Here is a 27851-nt window from a genome sequence, read left to right on the forward strand (position 1 = left end):
TGGAGTGTCCCTGATGCTTTGCCAACCATCAAGGCAGAGAGGGCTCATGCAGGTGGAGCACAGGTGGCCCTTCTATTGGTTGCATCTCCAGCTCCACCCCCTTCCCAGAACATAAACCTTCCAGCCTCACTGACTCTCATCTCCACTGGCCAGGAAGGGAAACTCCACACTCAAAGGCCTGCAAAGAATAGCACACACAGCTGAAAGGAAACTCAGAGGAGGGAAACTCAGAGGAAAGTGGCCATGGACCTAATCCCAAGCTTTTCCACGGAAACCTGGGTTCTCCTGGCTACCATCCTGGTGCTTCTCTATATGTGAGTAACTGTCCAGGCTTGTCTCCTCTGTAATCTTGGACTTGGGGTGCTAATCAGGTCTCCCTTTCCTTGTCTGTTTTGAAGATCCAAGTTAATGGAACGGAAGTTGCTAAAGTTTTGGGTACTACCAAAAAAAAACTTTTCCCCTTTCTACCTAGAATGAGAATCTCCAGATCATGGAAGAGTCAAGTAACTAATAAACATGATTAATTTCCTGGAAGATTCCTGCCTCAACTTCTCAGGAACACTCAAATTGGAAACATTTATCAAGTATTCATTCTAGGATTGGGACCGTGAAGACTTCAGCTGCTTTTATCTAATCATCATTACTTTTTGTGAGTCTCACAGTGCAGGTGGGAAAGGAGGTGATGAGTGAGTGTAATATCACTTTTGGAATCGCTGTTATTATTTATCGCCTACATGTTACCTCCCTAGGTTGACTGTCCAATTCTGAGTCAGTGACTGGCCAGCTCCAGCACTTACTACACAATCCCTGTGACCTAGTTTTCTTTTTCACTTTATAGATATGGAACTTATTCACATGGATTTTTTAAGAAGCTGGGGATTCCTGGGCCAACACCTCTGCCTTATTTTGGAAATATTCTGTCCTACCGAAAGGTGCGTGATGTTTGAGCTCCAGCTTTGCTTCTTATGGTTGCAAATCTCAGCTGAGTTCCATAATAAAAATTCCCCTTCTCAAGAGGAAGGTCTGAAGTTTCACGCTTTCCAGAAACAACACCATAGGCTCCACTCAGCACATGGCCAAGTTTACCCCATGGCTCCATTGTCAGCTGTTAGGAGCCTCAGGTTTTGCCGCCTCAGACAGCCCAGCTCTCTAGCTGATTCAGCACAGGACTTGATGTTCCATCTTGTGAGTATTGTGAAAAGGATTTTCTTTCTGCCAGATGCAGATTCCCAGGAAGGTACAATCCCCCTTAGGAGAAAAGCATGAAGGGGGTGCCCAGTCATGACTCATTAAGCTGTGTACACTACAGTCAGAATTTCCTTTTGCTAGCATGTGCTGCAGGTACCCTTTTAAAAAAAATTCCTCCTGGATTGATTGGAAACTTCACTTTCTGAGGCAACCCTAGTATTCACCATTGAGTAATTTGCACATACTTGAATTCCCTCAAGAACTGCTAACCCTAGCAGTTATTTCCATGCTCTAATCCACCTCTTGTACCAGTGACTATTTTGGAGATTTGAGAGATGGAACAAGAACTTTCTGTTTTACTTCTGTGTCTTCAAAGGAGGCACCTCATGGATGAGTTTGAGCAGAGAGAGAGTATAATGGAGGCTAGATAGTGGTTGTCTTCGACTTCAGATATTTAACTACTAAATGAACTGTGGGTTAAAAAATAAAAAAGCAAGGCAGAATTACTTATGCAAAATCACTAGAAAGGACATGATTTGGCAAAATTATTAAAATTTTAATTTAGGGCTTCCCTGGTGGCGCAGTGGTTGAGAGTCTGCCTGCCAGTGCAGGGGACAAGGGTTCAAGCCCTGGTCTGGGAATATCCCACATGCCGCGGAGCAGCTGGGCCCGTGAGCCACAATTACTGAGCCTGCGCGTCTGGAGCCTGTGCTCCACAACAAGAGAGGCCGCGATAGTGAGAGGCCCACACACCGCGATGAAGAGTGGCCCCCGCTTGCCACAACTAGAGAAAGCCCTCGCACAGAAACGAAGACCCAACACAGCCATAAATAAATAAAAATTTAAAAAAATTTTTTTAATTTAACCAAACAGAATGTACTAGGTGACAGGTGGACCGTGAATTCTGGCCGAGCCTTGATATTAATCCAGCTCTGATGCCTTGCCCAGGGCCTGGCCCCTGAACTGAAGGTCGTGAGCTACGTCCATGTGTCCAGGGGGCAGAGCCTTGTGTGCAGGCTGCTCTCTGGCTCAGATTTCCTTTCATGCAGACATAAGGCTTGTTTCTCAGATCCTGATTCTCCCAACTGAGGTCTTCATTGTCTCATTACTGCCTATGGGCTTCCTGAACTTTTTTCTCTCTGAAAAAGCAATAATTTATTTTCCATCTTGCCCAGATGAACTCCTTAGTAGATGCACTCCAAGACCCACATTTCTGGGACTTTCTTTTTCATAGTTAAACCATCAAATATCACAGCAGAAACTTAGCTACAGGAAGGTGTTTGTTGTTGTTGTTGTTTGTTTTTAAGTTACAGAAGTGAAAACTCAGGGCAAGTGTTTTAATTGCACTGTCCTTTGTCCTCTGTGTAGTTGTGGCATCTCCCCATCTTTCCATGCTGAGCTGGAAAACTAGAAGGCGATCTACTTTGTCATTCATTCATTCACTCACTCACTTTCTCACTCACCACACGCCCTAGATGTTTTTAAACCTGCTAGACCCAAAGAGGTTACTGGTGCCTTAACTTCCTTATTCTGCTAGAATTCTAGGGGGTGTCATGAGATAAATGAAAAGGCTGCTTAACTAGGAGATGAAAGTGTGTGTAGGAAACTCTTACCCTCAGCTTCAGTTTTCTCACTTGTTCCTGGAGGATTAACTCAGAGGGTTATGAGATTTTAGAGACAACACGTGCTCAAGCAAAACCCCTCAGAAAGACAAGGAGTAATTAGTATTCATTGACAAGGGTAAGTGTTTAGTATCTACAATACTCAAAGAAAATTCGAGTGATTTTTTTAAAATTAATTAATTAATTAATTAATTAATTTATGGCTGTGTTGGGTCTTCGTTTCTGTGCGAGGGCTTTCTCTAGTTGTGGCAAGCGGGGACCACTCTTCATCGCGGTGCGCGGGCCTCTCACTATCGCGGCCTCTCTTGTTGCAGAGCGCAGGCTCCGTAGTTGTGGCTCACGGGCCCAGTTGCTCCGCGGCATGTGGGATCCTCCCAGACCAGGGATCGAACCCGTGTGCCCTGTATTGGCAAGCAGACTCTCAACCACTGCGCCACCAACGAAGCCCTTGAGTGATTTTAAATTCTCCATTTCAAATATCTCCTCTATTTTGTCTTCTTTCCCCTAAGATGTCTCTGAATAAGAGTTTCCTTGCATTTGCCAGTGGGAAATAGTAAGCCTGATATCATGCGATTCAAGTCATTTTTGTCCCAATTAGAGGTAAAGTTCAATACATTTAAACTAATAATCCAAATTTTTTTCTCTTGCAGGGTATTTGGGATTTTGACAATAAATGTTTTAAAAAGTATGGGAAAATGTGGGGGTGAGTATTCTGGAAACTTCCATTGGATAGACTTGTTATGATGTGGCGCCCCCCTGTGGTGTGGAGGACAATCTCAGTCAGGAGCTTCTTGAGATGAAGCCATATATCGTAAAGCTTTGGAGGCTTGTTCTACCAGGAATCCCAGATGTCACCAGGTATCCAGGTCCACAGTCTGAGTCAGGCCTAGAGAGTCACAGGTCATCACTTTGCTCCAGACTTTGAGGCCCAGGGACTCCTAGCATCATTTTATGCCCAGTATCTTGCTCTTCCCCCCTTCGCCATTTTTTCCTTCCTTGGGGCACCTTTAATTGCATAAAATGCATCATTCCAGAACATTCTAATATCTGCTCACAAAAGTATGTTTTTATCATCTCCCACATGATTCACTTTTAATTAAAAACCAAAATTCCTTTACCTAAATTTTGGATTTAATATGTCCTTTTCAAAGAAGGACTCAGGGGTATAGGTAACAAGAAAAGGAAACCATTTCTGCTCAGCTTTTAAAAAATGTCTCTGCACTTACGTAGTTTAGTTTTTTTTTTTAAGTCAAGATTTTTCAGTAGAAGTGTATAGTGGTATTGCTTTAACTACTCTATTCCTCTGACTTTGAAGAGATGTGGGATATTTCTAACCCAGAGTGTTTCCGTTGGGCTGAAGGACTTGATGATTTTGTAGAGTGGCCCCAGCTGATTGCAGTGGCTGGTCCCTTTTGCAGCTGCTGGAGGTTTGGTGAGAGCAGCAGGAGAGGTATAATGTGGTGACTATTTGCCAAAAGCAAGTGGGAGAAAGTTCTTCCTCTCCATACCTCTTCATCTTCTCTCATCAAGTTCCCAGAAACCATAGGGCTCTGCTGAGTTGCCATGGCCCCAAAAGGCAACGTGACTGCGTGGAAAACCACATAGCACTGGATTGCCACTGGACCAGCTCCAAATGCCCCTCCAACATTTAGTACTTTTGAGCTCTGGATGGAGTCACTCTTTCATAGTAGATCCCAGTTCTCTTTTTAGAAAATGTTTCTCATGCTAGGTGTAAATAAGAACCACCTGGGAGGGCTTGTTAAAAATGAAGCCTTGGGCCCCACCCACCAGCAACACTGAACCTGGATGATCTGGGATGGGGCCCAAGAATCTGAATTTTAACTCAGAGTATAAGAAATACTAAGGCTGGAGTGATATCGTGAGTATAAAGGTTTACCCCAAACCACTATCCCTTCTCCACCCAGGTGTTTTTGAAAAAACATGATGGGAAGAAGGGACATCATCCAAGAAATATAGTCAATCAGATGAAAAAGCAGATTAAGTGCCTCCTCAATCCCTTCCGTCACTGCTTCAACACTAAATGCACTTGACACTCACTTAAACCCTCTCAGTTTTAGTTCTCATCCATTTTTATATGTGATCACAAAACCATTTGAAATTCCTGTGTGAAGTCAGAGGAATAATAGGTAACATGTAGAAAACCTTCCATTGTGTTCTAGCCACTGCAAATGATTGACAGAGGAAACAAAATGCCGGAAGACAGTGTGATTAACTTAGAGTCAGCCTCATGCCAGCGGCCCATTCCCATGAACGGGCATCCTGATGGTCAGGAGATCAGGCCAAATTGGGATGTATCGCATCTGAGGAGTCAGCTTTGTGTGGTACATGTGTCAAAAGTGGGCCTGCCTAGCTGCTGATGGATGTCACCTACATGGGGCCCTAGGCCCACTTGGGACCCATGTCGAAGAATAAATATAAATAGTGAAAAGAAAATATTTTTAAAATGAATTTATACATGTTCCTCTGAATTACTTTATTCTCTCAGTCCTTTTGTTTCAAATCCTTGATGCTACCAAGGCTATCTCCTTGTTATTTAAAATATGATTTCCTTTAAAGAAGTATAAAGTAAGCATATTTTTAAAAATAGAGCAAAGAAACCTTTCATGATCCTACTTTCACTTGTTGAGCATTCTTAATCTTCTTCCACTTGCAGACACATTGTACCTATTTATGATCAGTGTGTCTACAAGTTTCAGCTATTACATCATTGCATTTTTCATGCTTTTGATATATCTTCAAAAATGACAGAGTGGGTGGACTCGCCGTAATTAATTATTTTTTTGTTTCCAGTTAATTAACTTGCCTTCAATTATTTACTAAGCTAACTTATGTTTTGATATGAAATATTTTAAAGCCCTAAGAATTATGAAGTTGGTATAGGAAATACCCATACACACACCACCTAGACCTAACCCACGTTTTGATGTTATTTCTAACCATCATCTCTAGGAGTAGGGATTATGTAACATCTAGTTGAGAATCTGGACTTCTAGTTGTGGCACCAGCTGCAGACACTGGCTCGTTAAGTTTAATCAGCTCTGTTTTCCCTACACAGGTTTTTTGATGGTCAACAGCCTGTGTTGGCTATCACAGATCCAGACATGATCAAAACAGTGCTAGTGAAAGAATGTTATTCTGTCTTCACAAACCGGCGGGTAGGCACGCATTTAAAATTTTTAATTAATTAATTATTAAATTTTCATTTTGAAATAATTATAAATTCACGGCATATTCTCAAAAGAAAAAAATACGGGGAGATCCCACGTTAGGTACCCTCGTCATGTTTCTCCCAATGATAATATCTTGAAAAATTATAGTACAGTATCAAAGCAGGAAATTGACATTGATTCTATCCACAGAGCTTATTCAGTTTTAATCAGTTTTTTGTGTACTCATTTTTGTGCGTGTGTTGCTGTATGAAAATTTATCATGTATTTAGGTTTGTGTAACTACCTCCATCAATATACAGAACTGTTCCATCACCATAAGGCTCCCTCCTACTATTCTTTTATAGTCATGGTGAGTAGCTTGTCTTTTCCTCTTATCAGGGTCTTTAGCAGAGAAAACTTTTTTTTTTTAAATTTTGATGAGGCCAATTTTGTCAATTTTTTCTTTTATGGTTTGTACCTTTGATGTCAAGTCTGAAACCTCTATCTAGTCCTAGGTCCCAAAGGTTTTCTCCCTTATTCCTCTAAATAGTATATAGTATTATGTTTTACATTTAAGTCTATGATCCATTTTGTGTTGATTTTTGTATAACATGTGACGCTTAGGTCACAGTTCTTTTGGTTTTTGTTTTTTGGGGGTTTTTTTGCCTGTAAATGTCTGCGTTTTTCCTCCACCATTTGTGGAAAGACTCCTTCCTTCATTAAATAGCTTTTGCACCATTGTCAAAAATCATTAGGGCCTATTTCTGTGGGTCTATTTCTTACTCTCTGTTTAGTTCATTGATCTATGTATCTATCCCTCCCCCAGTACCACACAATCTTGATGACTGTAGTTGCACAGTAAGTCTTAGCAAGCAGAATATTCCTCCCACTTAATTTTTTTCAGAATTGTTTTAGCTATTTTAGGTCCTTTGCCTTTCCCTACAAATTTAGGATAAGCTAATCTATGTTTGCAAAATACTTGCTGAGGTTTTGATAAGAATTGAATTAACCCTTACATCAACTTGGGGAAAATCTATATTTTTACTAGGTCACATCTTTGAATCTATGAACATAGTATTGTTTCTCAATTTATTTAGGCTTTCTTTGATCCTTTCACAGCAGTTTGTAGTATTCAGCATAGAGATTTCATACATGTTTTATTTATACCTAAATTATTTCATTTTCTTTAGCATGATTGTAAATGGTACTGTGCTTTTAATGTGTTGTCACATATTCATTGTTATTATATAGAAATGGGGTTGAGTTTTGTGTGTTGATCTTATATGCTACAAACTCGCTCAGGTCATTTATTAGTTCTAGAGGTTTCCTTATTATTTCCTTGAGAATTTCTATATTGACAATTATGTCAAGTGAAAATAGGAACACTTTTTTTCTTTTCCAATCGGTATGCCTTTCATTTATTTTTCTTGTCTTGCTGCACTAGCTAGAACTTACTGCACTAATTCAAACTTCTTATAATGTAGGAAAAGAATGGTGCATTGTTCCTGATCTTAAGGGGAAGCATACAGTCTTTCACCTCCTAAAATTTTTTATTTATTTATTTTGGACAAAAGAATTGTAGATACTCAAGGTGTACTCAACATGATACTTCGATATATGTATATGTTGTGAAATGATTACCACAAACTAATTAACACATACATCCCCCCTCATGGTTACCTTTTGTGTGTGAGTGGTATGAACGTTTGAGATCTACTCTTTCAGTAAATTTCAAATGTGCATTACAGTATTATTAACTAGAGTCACCATACTGTAAATTAGGTCTTCATTTATTCACCTGATAACTGAAAGTTTGTACCCTTTGATCAATATCTTCTCCCCCTCCCCCTGCCCCATCTCCCACTAGCCTCTGATAAGCACCATTCTTCTCTATGTTACTATCAGTTTGATTTTTTTTTTTTTTAAGATTCCATATATAAGTGAGATCATGTGATATTTATCCTTCTGTGTCTGGCTTAATTCACTTAGCATGTTGTCCTCAAGGTTCATCCATGTTGTAGCAAATGGCAGGATTTTCTTTTTTAAAGCTGAATGACATTCCATTATATATATAATTATTCACGCACACACACTCATTTTTTTATCCATTCATCTGTTCATTTACATTTAAAGTGATTGTAGGTCGGACTTACTGTTGCCATTTTCTTAATCCAGGTGTTTCATAGATTCTTTATTTCTTCTTTTTCTCTTCTTGTCTCCTTTGTTATTTCATGATTTTTTTTATAGTGGTATCTTTGATTCCTTCCTCTTTATCTCTTTATCAACTGTAGGTTTTACTTAGTGGTTAGTGAAGCGTACAGAAAACATCTTATATATACATATAACAGCCTATTTATTCTCATTCAAAAGCTGAATGTTTTTACTCTCCTTCCCCTACTTATTTTATGTTTTTGATGTCATAGTTTACAGTTGATCCTTGAACAGTGTTGGCGTTAGGGGCGCTAACCTTCCCTGTAGTCAAGTTGCATATAACTTATAGTCCGTCCTCTGTTATGTGCTGTTATGTGGTTCCTTTGTATTTGAGGTTCCTCCGTCCCTGGTTTCATATCCACAGATTCAACCAATCATGGATCATGTAGTACTGTAGTATTTACTATTGAAAAAAATGCACCTGTAAGTGGACCTGCATAGTTCAAGCCTGAATTGATTAAGGGTGAATTGTACATCCTTTTTTTTTTATAAATTTATTTATTTATTTATATTTATTTTTGGCTGTGTTGGGTCTTCGTTTCTGTACATCTTTTTATATTGTGTATCTATTAACAAATTATTTTAGCTATACTTTTTAAAAACTCTTTTGTCTTTTAACATTTACCCTAAAGTCATATGTGATTTGCACACCACCATTACAATATTACTCTATTCTGAATTTGACTGTATATTTACATTTACTAATGAGTTTTATTATTTCATCTGATTTCATGTTACTAGTTAGTGTTCTGTCTTTTCAGCTTGCAGACCTTCCTTGTAAGGCTGTTCTAGTAGTGACAAATTCTTTCTGCTTTTGTTTGTCTAAAAATGTCCTTATTTCTCCCTCATTTCTGAAGGATCCCTTTTTTGGGAAAAGTATCCTTGGTTGGTTATTTTTTCATTAAATGTTTAATATATTTTAGCAATGAACTCATTTGGGCCTGGGATATTTTATGGAGAGATTTTAAGTTAGTAATTCAATTTATTTACTTGATCTTTGCAAAGTACTGACTTTTTTTTTTTTTTGCTATAGTTTTTCTGTTTTGTTTTGTTTTGTTTTGTTTTTAGCATATGCCCTTTATCAAGTAGAGGGAGTTTCCCTCTCCTCCTAGTTTATGAGTTTTCATCATGAATGGGTGTTGGAAATATCCATTTTAAAACAAAATTTTATTTTGGAAGAATGTGGAAATTTCCAAGCAGGTTGGTTTGATAGGCCAGTCCCAAGTTGAGAAATAGAATTACCTTTTTTCCTTCTTATCCTGGGCAAAAAATGTAGGGGAAAATTTTTTTGTGTAATTGCATTATTTCTTCAGACTAGTAAATAGATTCCTAATCTTTCAAGTGCTAAGCACTGTTTTTAGAAACAATCACCATATCAAGACATCCCTTTTTCCACTTGCTCAGGCTTTAGATATATGTAAAGACAGAACTTGTCTGAGTCAACATACACTTTGCCAAGGCTATCTGGCTATCACCAATACCCTTGTACTTTGCACAGCCCAGGAGGATGAACTAGGTCTTATGCCTGTCTATTCCTCTGGAAGAACAGTTTTCCTACTATGTGGGTCATTTCATTTAAAAGGAGATTGGCATATAAAGTCTGGAAATGATGTCAGGTGGCTGCATGTCTCCTTGACCCTCACAGGAAGCTATGCATTTGGGAAAAATATTTATTGAGCATCTAGCATAGGGCCTGCTTCCAAGTAGACAGTCACTAAATATTTGTTGAATAATTGGTGCACATTTAACACAATTACCAAAAATGTCGAGACTTTCAAAACTTATGTAGGGTAAAATGTGTTTTTTTCAACTCTAGACGTTTGGTCCAGTGGGAGTTATGAAAAATGCCATCTCGCTGGCTGAGGATCAACAATGGAAGAAAATACGAACATTGCTGTGTCCAACCTTCACCAGTGGAAAGCTCAAGGAGGTAAGAAAAGAAGAGGACTTTCAATTAGAAACTGAAAGAATAAGGTAGAAAATAAAATCACAGTCCTTTTCCAGGGAGGAGGCTACTAAATTCAAGCTTCCTAAAATAGCCTTTTATCTTCACCTCCTAGAAGAGACATTATGAGATTCCTTATCAAATGTCACTGCTCCATTCACGGGAAAGCCAGGTCCTTCTAGGACTTGAGTCTCCACATTTAACTTCGAGTGGTGTTTATTTTGTGTCTAGATGTTCCCCATCGTTAGCACGTATGGAGATGTGTTGGTGAGGAACCTGAGCAAGGAAGCAGAGAAAGGCAAGCCCATCACCGTGAAAGAGTAAGTAGGGGCGAAGCTGCTGGTATCTGAGCTCCACTGAGACCCTCCAGCTGCCTGCCATGGAGCCAGATTCCCACTGCTGAGTTACTGTAGTGGCCAGACAGAAGTAGGTATGTGGTGGTACAACTCCCAAAGGCCCATCCCAGAAAGAGAGGTGGCTCGCCAAAAAAAAGCAGGACAGCCAGGAGAGAAGGAAGAAACGTGACTGCAACAATTTTGAGTGTGGATGGCATGGAATGGTGGCAGGGAAGGGACTTGGTGCATACTGGTAGGCAGTGGGTGACATACAATCATCACAATATGGAACTCGGAACAACTTAGATCTCTTCACAATCTGGCTGAGGACACCTGCAAATACTGAATGTTAAATCTTGCCACCACTCCCCTTTCCGTCAGTCCAAAAAGACAGAAGGCCTTGTACAGGCTATGGGTAGGATGACCATAGAATTGATTGTCTAAACTGGAATTTTTTTCACTATGCAGGAACAACAAGTAAACTGGGACTGCCCTGGAAAACCTGGGGACATAGGATCACTTAGCTGTTCAATCCCCTAAGTCAATTTTAGAGTGATTTATTTTTAACGAGAAACATTTTTACTCTTTACCTTTTACAGAAATGAGTCTGCCCTCAGGGCAACCACAGACCACTGGAGTTGAGGAAGTGTGGGTCTTTCAGGATCCTTAGCAGAGGTGTAAGACAGTGAGGGATGATGTTCCTGGCAACTCAGGACAGGGTGCTGCTCTTCTGTAATTCACTGAAGAGGAATCAGCTCTGAGCACAGGTTCTGTGCTGAGGCAAGACCCAGATCAACGTCCCCTTTCTGGACTCCCCCAGGATGAGTTAATTTTACACCCTTGGTTCTGCTCAGACACAGTCCTTATACACCTATTATGGCCTGTAGTCAAAACACACTACTGTACTTTGTCTGATTATGGGTGTCTATCCCTCTATGACTGAGCTCCTTGAGTTTATGGGGGGATGTCTAACTTGCCTTAGTGTCCCCATCCCTCCTGGCACAGGGCCAGCTGCATCACTGGCACCTCAGACACACCTCAGGAGGGAGTGATAGTAGCATAGACTCTTCCATGGTCCAACAGGTGGTTCTGAAAGAGTGTGGCTCTTTACCTGTCTTGTCTGGGCATCTGATTTTACATGGACTTCTTGTTGCATGTGTTGGGCAAGGATGGTGAAGAGGTGCTGATCTGAACTGTCCATGTCTTTCTCTCTCTATTCAGCTTCTTTGGGGCCTACAGCATGGATGTGATTACTAGCACAGCATTTGGAGTGAAGATTGATTCCCTCAGCAACCCACACGATCCCTTTGTGGAACATACTAAGAAGCTCTTAAGATTTGATTTCCTTGATCCACTCCTTATCTTTTCAGGTACGTGGACTACTATATTTCTTTTTCTTTATTTCCTTCCTTCCTTCCTTCCTTCCTTCCATCTCTTTCTTCCTTTTATAGATATCTATATTGAGATATAATTTATATACCATGTAATTCACCCATTTAAAATGTACAATTCAATAATATTTAGAACCTAAGTGTCTGTTGACATATGGATGAAGAAAATGTGGTATGTATATGTATGTGCGTGTGGGTGTGTGTGTGTGTGCGCACAGTGGAGTTCTATTAAGCCATCAAAAGGAAGGAAATCCTGCCATTTGCATAATGTGGATATACCTTGAAGGTATTATGATAAGTGAAATAAGTCAGACAGAGAAAGACAAATACTTAAATGCTGAATCAAAAAGAAGAAAATCAAACTCATAGAAGAACTATTTCATATTTTTGATTACCAGAAGTGGGGTTGGGTGGTGGGGGAATTGAATGAAGGTGGTCAAAAGCTACAAACTTTGAGTTATAACATAAATAAATACTGGTGGTATAATGTGCAATGTGACTACAGTTAAAACTGCTGTATGATATATTTGGCTGTTGCTAGGACATAGAGCCTTGCTTATTGCACCTTTGTGGTATAAGTTTTGAAATCAGGAAGTATGAATCCTGCAACTTATTTCCTTTTTTTTTTCCCCCAATATTGGTTTGGCTCTTCTGGGCCCCTTGAAATTCCATATGAATTTTAAATTCAGCTTGTAAATTTCTACAAGGAAGCCAGCTAGGATTCTTATAGGGAATGTGTTAAATCTGTAGATTTGCTATCTTGACAATGTTAAGTATCCTGATACATGAACATGGGATGTTTTTCATTTACTTAGATCTTTATTCCAACAACGTTGCAGTTTTCAGAGTAGAAATTTTGCACTTTTTTGTTGACTTATTTCTAAGTATTCTATTTTTTACATTATTATAAATGGAGTTATTTTCTTAATTTCACTTTTGGATTACTTATTGCAAGGTATAGAAATACAATTGATTTTTGTATATTGGTCTTGTATCCTGAAACCCTGCTGAACTTGTTAGTTAGTTCTAATAAGTTTTTAGTGGAATCTTTATAATTTTCTATATACAAGATTACGTTATCTTATGATAGAGATTGTTTACATCTTCATTTCCTATATGGATACATTTTATTTCTTTTTCTTCCCTAATTCTCCTGGCTAGGACGTCTAGTACAAAGTCAAGAAGTGGTGAGAGAAGCTTCCTTGTCTTGCTCTTAAACTTAGAGGAAATCATCCAGTCTTTGACGATTAAGTATGGTGTTATATGAGGGTTTTTCGTAGATGGCCTTCATCAGGTTGAGGAAATTCCCTTCTGTTCCTTTTTGCTGAGTGTTATTATCACAAGAGGGTGTTGGATTTTGTCAGTTGCTTTTACTGTATATTTAGATGGTCAGATGGTTTTGTTCTTTATGCTATTGAAACTGTGTATTACACAACCTTGCATTCCTTGAATTAAACCCCCCTTTGTTGTGGTGTATACCTCTTTTTATATTTTGCTGGATTCATTTGTTGAGGATTTGTGCATCCATGTTCATAAGATATGTTGGTCTGTAGTTTCCTTTTCCTATGCTATCTTTGCCTGGTTTTTGTATCAGATTAATACTGGCCATATAGAATGAGTTTGAAAGTGTTTCATCCTCTTCTATTTTTTAGAAGAGTTTGTGAAAAATTGTTGTAATCCTTCTTTAAATATTTGGTAGTATTCCCCATTGAAACCATGTGGACCTGAGCTTTTCTTTGTCAAATTGTTGGTTTTTTTCTTGATTACTAACTCAAACTTTGTACTTCTTACAGGTCTATTCAGATTGTCTATTTTTTTTTGCATCTGTTTCTGTATTTTGTGTCCATTTTATCTAAGTTATCTTATTTATTGGCATAGAGTTGTTTCTTGTGTCCTTTATAGTCTTTCTCATTTGTTTAATGTGAGTGGTAGTCTCCCTTCTTTAGTTTGACACTGGCAATTTGTCTTTTGTCTTTTTCTCTTGGTCAATCTAGCGAAAAAGGTCTTTTAAAAGAATCAACTTTTTGTTTCATTGATTTTCCTCTATTGTTTTTTTATCCTCTAGTTCATTAGTTTCTGCTCTCATCTTTATTATTTTCTTCCTTCTGTTTGCTTTAGTTTTTGTTTGCTCCTCTTTTTTCAGAATGTTAAGGTGGAAAATTATTAGGTTATTGATAGGAAATTTTTGTTCTTTTAAAATGTAGATAAATAAAGCCATAAATTTCTCTCTGAGCACTCCTTTTGCAACATTCCATCAGTTTGGGTATGTCGTGACTTCATTTTTATTCACTTCAAAGTAATTCCTGATTGCCCTTTTGATTTCTTCTACAACCCATTAGTTATTTAGGAGTGTATTGTTTAATTTCCACACATTTGTGAGTTTCCCAATTTTCTTTCTATTATTGATTTCAAATTACATTCCATTATGGTTGAAAGACATACACTGTATTAAATCTATCCCATTATTTTTTTGAACACCATGATTAACTGAAGTAGCAGACTATGGTCTGTTTTATCCAAAGAAACTGTAGTTCAGTAGATAAAAGTCAGTGAAGTCCAAAATGTAATCCTGTTCCTCTGGTCACACGAAAGATAGAGGGAGGACCACTGATCTCACGACTATAGTGATGACCCCTATATGTGGACTTGCCCTTGCTCAGGCCTTGGCTTGGAAGTCTGAGCAAAGGTCATAGAGGGACTGATCCTGGTTGAGAACCCTGGTGTCTCTTACTCTCTGATTGGTAGTGCAAATTATAATTGCTCCAGGTAAATTTTGCATTTTTACTCTGCTTTCCTTTTATCTTTTCCCTTACAGCACTTTTTCCGTTCCTTCGTCCAGTCTTTGAAATATTAAATCTCTCTGTGTTTCCAAAAAATGCTGTGAATTTTATCACAAAATCTATAAAAAGGATCAAGGAAAGTCGCCTCAAAGATAAAGAAACGGTAAAATCTGGTGGTGGTGACATGAGGGTGTTCACCTTTTGGTAATTTATTGAGCTGTATACACATGACTTATGCACACCTCAGCATTTTTTAAGGTAGGTAGAGAACTATAGATTTTAGAGCAGAAGAGTTCTAAACTTTGGGGGTAAATAAATATATAATTTACTTTTGGGGGTAAGTTCTTTGGGGAAGAAGATAAGAAAATGAGTCAGAGAGAAATGTTTAAGTTTAAAATACGTGTGCCAATTAGTATATCACTGCATAAATATTGTTGAGTTAAGACTTTACCATTTCCCTTCAATAAATTGTCAAAGGATAAAAATTACTGTTTATAAATGATTTTACTCATATTTCACCAAATATTAGATTGGCAAAGAATCACTTCAAATCCAAGCCTCCTATTTTACAGGTTTTCCAATGGAATGCCCCATCAGGCACCTGGTGGAGTGTAGTCTGTGTTAAATTTGAGCCCTCTCATAGGCTAGAGTGGGCAGGGTCTTCTGTTGGCAATGAGACTGCAAGCTGGTTAAGCCAGCCTTGCCTCATGAGGCCTGGAGGCCAGCACAAGGATGTCTGCAGGTCAGGGGGACAGGGCTGGGTATCCCAGGGAAGCAGTGAAAGTTGTGTAGCATTCTGGAAGGATGGGGCTCTTGAAGCTGCTTCTACAAAAGCTGCCAGTGAACTCTGCAAATGTCTGGGTATTAATTTATGTGGCCATTCCTTAAGAATTAAAGCTGGAGGGAAAAAAAGATTGAGGTTTTTTCTTCTTGCTCTCCTGAGCAAACAGGTATGACAGGAGAGAGAGCAGGTAACTCTTTGGTTAAGAAGCTGTTTCAAAAGCCAGAGAAGACAAAGATTAGGGAGTGAGGACCAAAAAGCAGTTGGGCTTGATGGCTGGGTTTCTCTCAAGGAAACATCATGCTCTCCAAGATTTGTAGGTGGATGTTTTGTTCACTGAAGCCTCAGTCAGTACTCGTCAGCCTTCAGCTCTTTAAGGGGCCATATTCTCAGGAAAGAGGTGAAATATACACTCCTGATTTATTTCTGACTTCACAGGTGACTTTCAGTCATTGAAATTTCTCTTTCTGCTTCTAGCACCGAGTGGATCTTCTTCAGCTGATGATTAACTCTCAGAATTCCAAAGATGTGGACACCCGTAAAGGTAACCAGGGAGAGCTTATGAGGGGCCGCTGTGGGGAGGCGCAGAGCTAGGGGTTGGTTCTGAAAATGTGCAGGAAGTTTTCCAGGCAGCTGGGGATTTCTGCCAAATTGAAGGAAGACACATGGTCAGACAGAAATGGTAGCCAGAGGTACTTTCTAGAAGTACACAGGCACAACCTTGTTCAGAGCTCGAAGGGCAAGTATAACAAAGATGTCTTGCCCAGAAGTAAGTCATGGTCTGTGGATCACCTACAGCCGAACCTCCGGGGAGCTTGTTTCCAATGTCAATTCTCAGGCTCCTCCAGACCCACTGAGTCAGAACCTCTGCCTGGAAATTTGCATCAAGGCTTCATCCCATCAGGAGGAACATTGCCCCAGTGTTGATGACCTTAACTTGGAACACTTGGTTAAAGTTGTGTTCACTAGCTTAGTCTACACTCTACACTTTTTAGGAAAAAAGTTCAATTTTTTCCTTTGTCATTAACAAGCAGCTGGTGGGAGAAACCTCTGAGACTGGAAATATAGTGTCCCTCTTCAAATTGTCACCTACTAGTTTTATCATCCATGGATGGTTTTTGACTGAAGACTTCATTACTGTGATGTTTGCAAAATGAATTTGTCATTTCATCATTCTTCTGTATTTATCAGTTGATGTTCTATTTTAAGGGAGAGCTTTCCATTCTCCCCCATCATTTATTTATTTATCTATATCAGTACATTCTCATGTGTAATTTACTCTCATATCATTTTTAACTTTGATTCTAAAATTCTCTCAGGTTTGTCCACTGGATCCCTTTTAAGTAGGCTCCTGTATCCTTTTTTATTTCTTTTTTTATTCTTAAATGTTTTTTTTTTCCAATAGACTATTTTTAGAGCAGTTTGGTTCACAGCAAAATTGAGGGGAAAGTACAGAGATTTCAAACATACATCCTCCCCGCACCTACACACAGACTCTTCCACTATCAAAAGATCACATCAAAGTACAATTGTTACAGTCAATGAACCTACATTGACATATTATTACCACCAAAAGTCCATAGTTTACATTAGGGTTCATTCTTGGTGTTGTCCTTTCTATGGGTTTTGACAAATGTACAATGACGTGTATCCACCATTATAGTATATAGAGTATCATTTTCTGAGAACTTCCTCGCTTTCTTTTTTTTTTATTGGAGAATAGTTGCTTTACAATATTGTGTTAGTTTCTGCTGTACAATGAAGTGAATCAGCTATATGTATACATATATCCCCTCCCTCTTGGACGTCCCTCCCATCCCCCGCCATCCTGCCCAACTAGGTCATCACAGAGCACCGAGCTGAGCTCCCTGTGCTATACCGCAGGGTCCCACTAGCTATCTATTTTACATATGGTAGTGTATTTATGTCAAACCTAATCTTCCAATTTGTCCCACCCTCCCCTTTCCCTCTGTGTCCACATGTCCGTTCTCTACATCTGTGTCTCTATTCTGATGCAAGACATTCCAGGTATCTATTCTGTTTCCCTTGACTAGCCCTGAAAGGAGTTCTGGTTTCCTTTAGTGAGAAATGGTATTTAGAAATCAAAACCTGGGATCTAAGAATGGTCATTTCTACTATGGTTTCTTTGCTTCTACATCCTTTTGGTGGACAAAGATAAGACCATCAAACATATCATCAAATATATTTACACAAGACTGATGAACATAAGTATTTCTTTTTTTTGTTTGTTTGGTTTTAAAAATTTATTTATTTTATTTATATATTTTTGGCTGCTCTGGGTCTTTGTTGCTGCACCCGGGCTTTCTCTAGTTGTAGCGAGCGGGGCTACTCTTCATTGCGGTGCACGGGCTTCTCATTGCGGTGGCTTCTCTTGTTGCGGAACACAGGGTCTAGGTGCACAGGCTTCAGTAGTTGTGGCATGGGCTCAGTAGATGTGGCACGTGGGCTCTAGAGAGCAGGGTCAGTAGTTGTGGTGCATGGACTTAGTTGCTCTGCGGCATGTGAGATCTTCCCAGACCAGGGCTCGAACCCGTGTCCCCTGCATTGGCAGGTGGACTCTTAACCACTGTGCCACCAGGGAAGCCCCAAGTATTTCTATATCTACTCATAACCAGTGATGTAAACAGAACGTCTCTTTAAAACAAGAATGCCCTGGTTTTTAGTTTATTTCCATGATATGAATACTCCCACTTGGTTAATTTCAAGGTACCAATGGTTTGACAACCATCTCACAATATTCTTGGATTTTTACAGATTGGTTCTTGAGAGAGGGATGAGATGACTCTAGCACACCACTATAAATATATCCACAACTATGTCCCTATCTATCTGTCTGTCTATCTATCTATCTATCTATCTGACATCTATCTAACTACGTGGTCCATTACAAATTTCCGTACGAAATATTCTATATCTGCACCGTTCAATACAGTAATCACTAGACATATGGCTATTGAACATATGGGTAATGCCACTGAAGAACTAAATGTTAAATTGTACTTAATTTTAATCAATTAAAATTTAAATTAAATAGCCACATATTAGATAGTACAGCTCTAAACTTTTAGTATCCTAGGGTTTACACTAACTGGGGGAAAGAATTTGATAGTTGAATTTACCCACAACAGCTTCACAGAAATCATCATGGGGAAATCAGAATTCTGTAGATCTTTCTTCCACTCATTTTGTATTGTTTTAGTTGTGAATTACATGATTGGGCAGGTACCATGTTGATCTGAGTGCTCTAAGTATCTAGTCTAGTCCCATCAAATAGATTGGAGCCCGACCATGCTTGGATTTTCTCAGGAGAAAATAAAAATGGAGACCAATTTATAATCACAAGGGCTGTTTGCTGAGCACAAAGGAGAGCAAAGAGAGGGGGCTTGTACTGAGGAAGGTGACATTCAGGTCATGATTGAATAAGCATTGCTAATTCCACTCCCTGGATCTTATTTTTCTATATTGTGTGCTGGCCAATGCCCTTCTAAGGACACATTCTTTCTTCTGCTATTTTAATGCCATTGATTAGACTAGGATCAATCAGCACTCTTCTAGCTTTTTTTTTTTTTTCTGTAGTTTCTGTATATCTGTGATCATCCATTTGAAGACTTGTGCCCCAAGTCTTCTATTAATTTTCCCTACAGTATAGCCTTAGTATTGCAAACTTTCTCAAAAAAATTCATGTTATACTTTAGCTAGAATAATATAATTTTTTAAAGGAAAAACATGGCTACCCCATACTGTTTCTAGCTAAAGTGCATTTAGGATTCTCCAAGGGACATACTGATAATGCTGTGTGTGTTAGACAGAAATGCTTCTCTTGAAATTACTCAGCTGTGTTTGTGGAAAGTGTGGCATAACCAGGAGCAGAGGGCCAAGTATAGTACAGACCTTGAGGAAAAACTGGATTAAGACACGTTTTGCCTGTTTCTGGCTCTGTAAAACAGACATGAGAGTGCAAACCACTCCCAGTTTTGCTCTGAATTGCTTTTACATTTTTTCCCCTAGGGATTTGGGAGTCTCATTTGGATGTCTCATCCTCTAACCTGTGATGTTTTATATTGACATGCTTTACCTACAATGTTTCTCCTCCCCTTTTAGCTCTGTCTGACCCAGAAATGGTGGCCCAAGGTATTATCTTTATTTTTGGTGGCTATGAGCCCACTACTGAGGCTCTTTCCTTCCTTTTCTATAAACTGGCCACTCACCCTGACATCCAGCAGAAGCTGCAGGAGGAGATTGATGCAACTCTCCCCAGTAAGGTGAGTGATGATACCTGGAGAGGGAGGGGGAAAGTGAAGCCTTAGCACGAATGTCTCCTTGCCACTTCTCAGGAGATTTTTGCAAAAAGCATAAGTATCAACATTTTCACTTGCGCTATTTAGGAAGGATCTCAAGAGTCACACACAAAGGCGGAAAACATAGGTAATGCGTACTACTCACAGAAATATAAGTAGTTTGAAACAAGTGCTGGTCCTGGCATATCAGTTATCACAATAATGCCACATAAAAATCACAAAACCTCAGTGACATCTAACAGTAAGCATCTATTGCTCTAGTGTCTGCATAGTTATCTGCTGATATTGGCTGGACTTGCTTGGTTCTGGCTGTTGGCTGATGTAGGCTGGCCTTGGCTAAGCTGGTTAGGCTGACTCAACTCCACACTTGCTTCTCCTGCCTCTCAATCTCCACATGTCTACTTCTCAAGGCAATGGTAGATGTCAAGAACCAAAAGTCCAATCATATGGGTGATTTTCAAAACTCTCCTAGCATCACACTTAGCCAAATTTCCACTGGTGTAAAGCAAACCACCTGGCAAACCCCAGAGTCAGAATGGGAGGGAACCACAAAGGTAGATGGCAAAGGGCATGGACACAGGAAAGGGTGGAAAATTGGGACCATTAATTCAGTCTACTGCCCTGGGTAAACTGCAGACTAGGAGGATCCTTTAAACAACAAAGGGCTTAAAGTAGGAAACAGAGGACATGAGTTTGAGTCCTGGCTGTGGTTTTGGACAAATTTTATGACCTTTCAGAGTCCTGGGTCCTTCAAATACAAGGTAAGGATAGATCATAGTGCCTAACTAAATTAGAGATGATCTGTCTTCTCTGGTAAACCACATATTGCAATTCTTTTCATTGTAATAAGATGGTCACCAGGCAAGAGAGATTTGCTAAAGCATTGTCTTCTTCCTCTTTTATAATAATACAATGACAAGAACACTATTGGCCAACATTTGCTTTTTTACTCTATATGTCTGTTCTAGATGCTATTTATAAACGAATTTAATCTTCATAAAATTCTGTATAAGTCAGGAGAGGCTAAGTTATGCCTCAGTAGCAGATGAGCCCTCAAATCTCAGAGCTTTCATAGCAAAGGTTTCCTTCTAACCCACGTCTACATGACCAACATGGCTTGTTAGCGGAGGATGGGAGCGGGCAGCTCTGCTCCACAGCGTTACTCAGGGATACAGGCTAAGAGTCTCCACCTTCCTGTAGCTGCCTTATCTGGAACATGAGGACTTCCTGTTGTCCGGGGAATAAGGGACTCGAGCGCTGCTCACTGGCTTTTCAAATGATTTGTCCCCGAACTGACATAATCGCCTCAGTTCACAGCCCATTGGCAAAGCTGGTTTCCTGTAACATCAAGTGGGCTGGGAAATACAGGGACTACATGGATACTGGGCGAGCAGTGAGTGTCTCTGCCACACAAGCCTATGAAGTGTCAACTCTAATTATCTCCATGTAACATTTCAGAAACCTGAGCGACAGAGAGATGAAATACTTTCACATACTAGTCGTGTACCTAGTGGTGAAAACGCCAACCTATGTGCCAGGGTGTCTGTCTCCTGAGGCAACTCTTACCCTCTACAATGTTGCCCCTTAAATATAACCCCACGTGACAGCCACGTGTCACCCCCACTGGTCTCAGATCTCTGGCAAAAGTGGAATTCTTTGTGGTGTGAGGAGAGCTGGCCTCTGGGGCTGGAGTGGCTTGTTTAGACCTTCAGACCTTACAGTCACCCCTGCAGGGACAATAGGAGACTGTTCCAGCAACAGAGGCTGTGGCTGAGGGTAGGGGTCTCATCCTCTTGTAACTTTCCCTGGATCTGAAATTGTGTTCCTTGTAGCACCCATTTTACCCTTCTTTTACATATTTGCTTTAAAAAGCAACTTGTTTCTCCCTAAATTATTTATAGAGTTTTAATATCATAAAGTATTTTCAGATTTTATAGGTATAGTCAAAAGAATTAGTAAACGAGATTTCTCAAGTAAAAAATTTATGTTGAATAGAGGATTTGCACTTATACATTTCTTCCCTTGGTACAGATGTGTGGCCTCGCATTTGAAAGAAAACAGTGACTTTGGCACATTTCACTTAAGACTAAGGGTCATAGTCTATTAGTCATGTTTGTTCTCGTGAGAAAGAAAATACACTGCATAATAATGTGCGGGATTTCAGGCCCTGTTTATGGGATTGTCCCAATGTTCTTGTATAGTCATAACCACTCCACACATCTCAGTGGGCCACTGAGCAGGTCAAAGGACATGATAGATATTAAAACATCTATAAATGTTAAGGTCCTTTACCAGTTGAAGTTATTCTCTGGAGCTCCTACCATTTCAATAGGACTATGTAGACTGAGTTGAAGTTTGATCCCCAATCTCAATTTATCAAAATCTATTTCTTTCTTCCAGGCGCCTCCCACCTATGAGTCCCTGGAACAGATGGAATATCTTGACATGGTGCTGAATGAATCTCTCAGATTATTCCCACTTACTGCTAGACTTGAGAGAGTCTGTAAGAAAGATGTGGAAATCCACGGGGTGTTGATTCCCAAAGGGACAGTGGTGATGGTACCACTCTTCACTATTCACAGAGATCCGGAACACTGGCCAGAGCCTGAGGAGTTCCATCCTGAGAGGTAGGAGAACCCAGGGAAGGAAACCCTCTCTGATCCAGAGTGGTTGCAGCATGTTAGACGCCTCTTTACTGTAGGAGACAAATGAGTGATCGTACAATCATTTATTTGTGCATCTTTTTATTGTTTGACGCTCTTTCTTATTATAAGAGTGATCATTGTTTGAATCAAATTTTACAAACTGTGGACTAGAAAAAAGAATTATAGCTGTCTACATTCCTAATACCTTAAGATAAGCCTCACTGATAATGTGATGTATGTCCGCATGGACATTTGTCTATGCATATATAGATTTTTTAAACTAGAATGGTAGTATATTTAATTTGGTTTTGAACTGCTTACTTGATTTAACAGTAAACTATAAACAACATTCTATGTGAATTTGTGTGTGTATCTATCTATATATCTATATATATAATGTATATGAGTGATTGTATGCATATGCCATAATTTACCTAACCACTATCTTATTTTAGGTGTATAGGCTTTTTATTTCCTTTAAGTTTTTCTGTCTGTTCTCCTTACCTCTTTGAATTCTTCGCTAATGTTCCCACATTTCCATTTCTTTAAACACTGGCTACATTTCCTCTAGCATTACTGTGAGAGTGCAGGCTGGGGACCTAGAGGTCTCGTCCCTGGTGGTTCAGGCAGCCTCACTGAGGATGGAGGTGCACACAGGTGCCCTGGTTCTGTCTGTGGCTGCAGACCTGGGCCAGCTCCCTTCTACCTCAGTACTTGGTGACCTTCCAAAGAGAAGTCCTCTGCTCTCTAGATGTCTGAGACTTCCTCCTTGGAGGGGTTGAGCATCTTCTTTGGGGAATTCAGAGTCAAGGTCTGGTTTCGGTACAGATTGGACTCTGGAAAGAGTTGATGCTTTCCCACTTATTGTACAGTGAGCAAAATTTGGGATGAATATTTTAGGGCACTAGCTGGGATCTAGACTTTTATGAGCCCCTGACTATAAGCTCCCTGATGGCAAAGACTTTGTCTTGTTCGCCCTAGTGTCCTGAGTGCTAGCATAACCTCTACACATAGCACTTCTTGAAACAGGAAGTCAGAGTGGACCAAGTCCTCTGTTTTCTGGCCCAGGGAACCTCTGTGTTTCCCTGAAGCTCAGTAGCTCCCTCTCCTGCAGCTTCACGAACCTAAAACCAGAGACCACTCACTGTTATTTCTTTTTTGCTGTTGCTGTTGTTCATTTTGGTTCACTTCATTTATTTATTTATTTTTTATTGGAGTATAGTTGCTTTACAATGTTGTGTTAGCTTCTGCTGTACAACACAGTGAATCAGCTGTATGTATACTTATATCCCCTCCCTCTTGGACCTCCCCTTCATCTTCCCCCATCCTGCCCATCTAGGTCATCACAGAGCACAGAGCTGAGCTCCCTGTGCTATACCGCAGGTTGCCGCTAGCTATCTGTTTCACACATGGTAGTGTATTTATGTCAATTCTAATCTCCCAATTCGTTTTTGATTCATTCAGTCGTCAAGCAGAGAGTTAGTGCTCACCTGTGTGTCAGGGACTTGGCCAGGCAGTGAGAAATCCAAATGTTTACAAAAAAGCCTATCATGGAGAATTTTTGACATATACACAAGTATATTCTATAGGCACTAGTCTGTGGAAGACTTTTAATGTATCTATATGTGCCCATTCCCTGCCCAACAACCACCCCATGTCTCTGCTCCAGCCACATGCTACTGCTACCCTCCTCCATCTTCCCATATTATTTGAAGTCACAGTGTCTGTAAATATTCCAAAATGTTCTGCAAAGTAGGGATCTTTAAAATATACATAATCACAATGCTATTATCACTTTCCACAATTCCATATTTTTCCTTAATATATTCAAATACTGAGGAGTCAAATTTGAATAAAACAGAGGTCTAACCATCAAGGAATTTATAGGCTAGTGGAACAGATAGACAAGGAAATCAGTGGTTATTCTACAGTAGCGTCATATAGTTATGTAAATGTGACCTAAGCATTCTGTGCTGTGGGGGAGAGAGGGAGAGAGACAGACAGACAGACAGACAGACAGACACAAGGGGGTGGGAAGGAAGGGAATACAAGGGGGAAATGACAATTTAAATCCTGGGAGATGATTCTCCTGCTTCCTTCCCCCATGAGCACATGACCGACATAAGTGTGCGTGGAGGCAGGAACCCACGTTTCCTTCAATCAGTCTCATTTCCTCGCTGCCGTTCAGAGCATGAACATCTTACTGCCTGAATGTAATTTTAGTGTTTAGAGATATTTTTTTTTTTTAAACAGCATTCATCTCATCTCCTCAACAGGACTGAAAGCTCCTATAGGGTCCGGGGAATGGGAAGGATCTGGAGCTTACCTTTCTCATAGCAAAATCACCACAGCAGGATTCAATGACTAGCTCACACAGGCATCCCTAATGCTACTAGTTGAGTGTTAAGCCTCAGACTTTGAGCTCTTGTGGTTTTTCCATTTCATTAATTTGTTTCATCTACTGTTGTGGAACCAGGTTCAGTAAGAAGAACAAGGAGAGCATAAATCCTTACACACACATGCCTTTTGGAACTGGACCCCGAAACTGCATTGGTATGAGACTTGGTATCATGAACGTGAAACTTGCTGTTGTCAAAGTCCTGCAGAAGTTCTCCTTCAAACCTTGCAAAGAAACACAGGTCAGACAGTTACCTAGCTGCATTAATTGTGTTTATTGTGCGTTTTTAAAACTGATATAGATAGATAGATAGATAGATAGATAGATAGATAGATAGATGATAGATAGATATCATATATCTATATATATACACACACACACATATATATGAATGTGTTCTATTCAAGGAATAATTTGTCATATTGGACATGAATGTATTTGGAGCCATCTGTGACCTTTAAGGGTCCTTCAGCTCTGGATGGCTAAGCCTGTGGCTTTGTAATGACCCAACTCTAAAGGTCATCTAGAGTCAATGCAGTTAGCATGACATGATTATTTGCAGTCTTTTGAACCTCAGCAATGTTTTAAATTTCATTTCAAGTCCACCGGAAGGAAGAGGAAGTGTGTGCGGTCATGAGATTAGTGATGACCACATCATGACTTTTCAGGGATGCTCTTCTCCATCAGAACTTACAGAACCTCTCCTGACAGTGGTCCTCAGCCACTGGTTGTATAATGAAATTATTGTGGTGCTTTAAAAAATCCTGATGCCTAGGTCATCTCATTTATTCTAAAATAATTCACCCAGAGTGTGGCATTCAAAACACCCCTGCAGATTCTCCTGTGCAGTCATGGTGAGAACCCCTGATGGAAAGCATTTCTGCCAGATGTGAAGGACTCCCACAGCCCCCTCACCTTCCAGGGGTCCTGCTGCCATCAAGATGGGCTCTCTTTACATTCTAATAATAACTCTCTGTGTGCTCTTCCCCGCCCCCATTCTATTCTTCCCCCTTCAAGTTCTAGTTCAATCCCGAGCCCCTCCCTGGAGCCTTCCCCACCCAGTCCAGAGCCCACTCTCCCCTCTGCTCTGTTATCAGTTCCCACAGGCTGGCATCATGGCTCCTACCACCTAACTTAACACTTTGTCATGGAACCATCCAGTTTGGTTCCTATGTTTTCTTTACACCTATGAACGTCTTTAACTGTAGCCTCTCATTTTATTCCTTTTGTAAACTCTGAACAATGCCTCCCAGTCACCCAGCAAATGTTTAAGGGGTTGGATGTGCAGTGGATTAGAGTTCTTGGATACAAATTTTGAATAATTTGAACTTTTGAAATTTAACAAATGACATTTGTGTACATGCCTGTTGTACGTGTGTATGTCTATCTGCAAGGGACATATATGAGTGTCATTTGAAATTTTAAAATAACAAGGTGTTACATTTATAGAAAGATCTGGAATCTCTCCTCTGAAGAACACAAAGAACAGTTACCATTTTTTCATCTCAAACACGGCCCTATAAGAAGGCTTATTTCTAGGAGTCACACATTTAATAAGCAGCTCCTCCCCTTGGGTAGGCTTTCTCAGGGAAGAGGAGGATAGAGATGGTTTCCATTTTACTTGTGGGCATCTGTGTGGCCGTCCTGTAGGTGTGTACAGACAGGGGACTCAGCCCTGAGAGAAAGGGGGCCTCTGGCACACCTGGGAAGGGCAGGTGCTCCCTGAAGCTCCACCCAGGCATCCACAGGCTGGGGCTTCTCCCTCCACGACAATTTGCTTGCCCTTCAGTCAACTGAGACTAGAAGGTCACTCTGTTGGTTCCCCCAACACTGAAGGAGCGACTGCGTGAGAAAGGGGCTAAAAGTACTGGACCAAACGCTGTAGGTCGTCAGAAGTTCACCATTTGCACTACATTTGGGAGACAGGCAATGTTAAAAAAACAGGCATGATGCTTCACAACGACCTCTTCCGATCATGAAACTGGATGGGTTCTACTGGGAGAGGTGACTGGACTCTGCAGAAGTTGAGGAAGGCCCATGTAATTAACATGTGTGATTCCTACTAGGATTACCTTGCAAGTTTCAGTGGACACAAAATTATCTTTACATGGCTCAAGACAGTTGGCCATAATGCCTAAGAATCTGGTAAATTTTAAAACTTCATCCTTTGTAACTAAAATTTAAATCAAAAAAAGAACACAAGCCAACCAGATTTTTGTCTCTAGCCTGGTATGAAATAAGCGCTCAATAGATATTTTGTGGAAAGAATGAAGGATGAATGCTTTCACTATCTCGTCTTGACATAACTTAAAAAATAAGTATAAACAATCAAAGATAAGGAGGGAAGATTGAATGAAGCTACCAACTTCCAGTTATAAGATATATAAGCACTAGAGATGCCACGTACGACATGATGGCTGTAGTTAGCCTTTCTGTATGGTGTATAGGAAAGTTGTTAAGAGAGTAGATCCTGAGAGCTATCACCTGAAGGAAACAATATTTTTTCTTTGTGTCTATGAGCTGATGGATGTTAATGAAACTTACTGTGGTGATAATTTCACGATATATGTACGTCAAATCATTATGCTGTGCACCTTAAACTTATGCACTCCTGTAAGACAGCTATGTCTCAATAGGTGGAAATTTTAATTTAATAAAAAAGATAATAAGGGAATGCAGCACACAACTTTACTCCATATATTTTATACATAAATGTGGCCAGTTCCTTGAAAGACACAACTATTAAAGTTCACCCTACGAAAAACAGATAAGCTGACCATCCCTGTATCTATTAAATACATGGAATTTGTAGTTTTTAAAAAAGAATCAAAGGTATATGATGCTAAAACTAGCTGTTATATGTTTGTAAAGCATTCTTGTCCATAATGTATCTTATATATCAATACTTTGTTTCTCTTGCTGGCCGGTGCTTCACTATTCGATTCTCACGTGTTTGTTTACCTGTTGCAGATCCCCCTGACATTAAGCCCTCAGGTACTTATTCAACTAGAAAAACCCATTGTTCTAATGGTTGAGCCCAGAGATGGGACCTTAACTGGAGCCTGA

The 27851-nt window shown here is 39.9% G+C and overlaps 1 protein-coding gene across 1 annotated transcript; it reads left to right on the forward strand.

The window, feature by feature from the left end:
- Nucleotides 1-243: 243 nt before the first annotated feature.
- Nucleotides 244-27851, forward strand: LOC103014682 (cytochrome P450 3A29-like). The gene is made up of 13 exons (XM_007186674.2): nucleotides 244-314; nucleotides 839-932; nucleotides 3461-3513; nucleotides 5887-5986; nucleotides 10008-10121; nucleotides 10368-10456; nucleotides 11693-11841; nucleotides 14678-14805; nucleotides 15901-15967; nucleotides 19546-19706; nucleotides 22143-22369; nucleotides 24864-25026; nucleotides 27756-27851. The coding sequence occupies exons 1-13, from the start codon at nucleotides 244-246 to the stop codon at nucleotides 27849-27851; spliced, it is 1512 nt and encodes a 503-aa protein (XP_007186736.2).

This window comes from Balaenoptera acutorostrata, chromosome 15 (genome assembly GCF_949987535.1).
Source record: "Balaenoptera acutorostrata chromosome 15, mBalAcu1.1, whole genome shotgun sequence".
In the NCBI taxonomy this organism is placed as follows: domain Eukaryota; kingdom Metazoa; phylum Chordata; class Mammalia; order Artiodactyla; family Balaenopteridae; genus Balaenoptera; species Balaenoptera acutorostrata.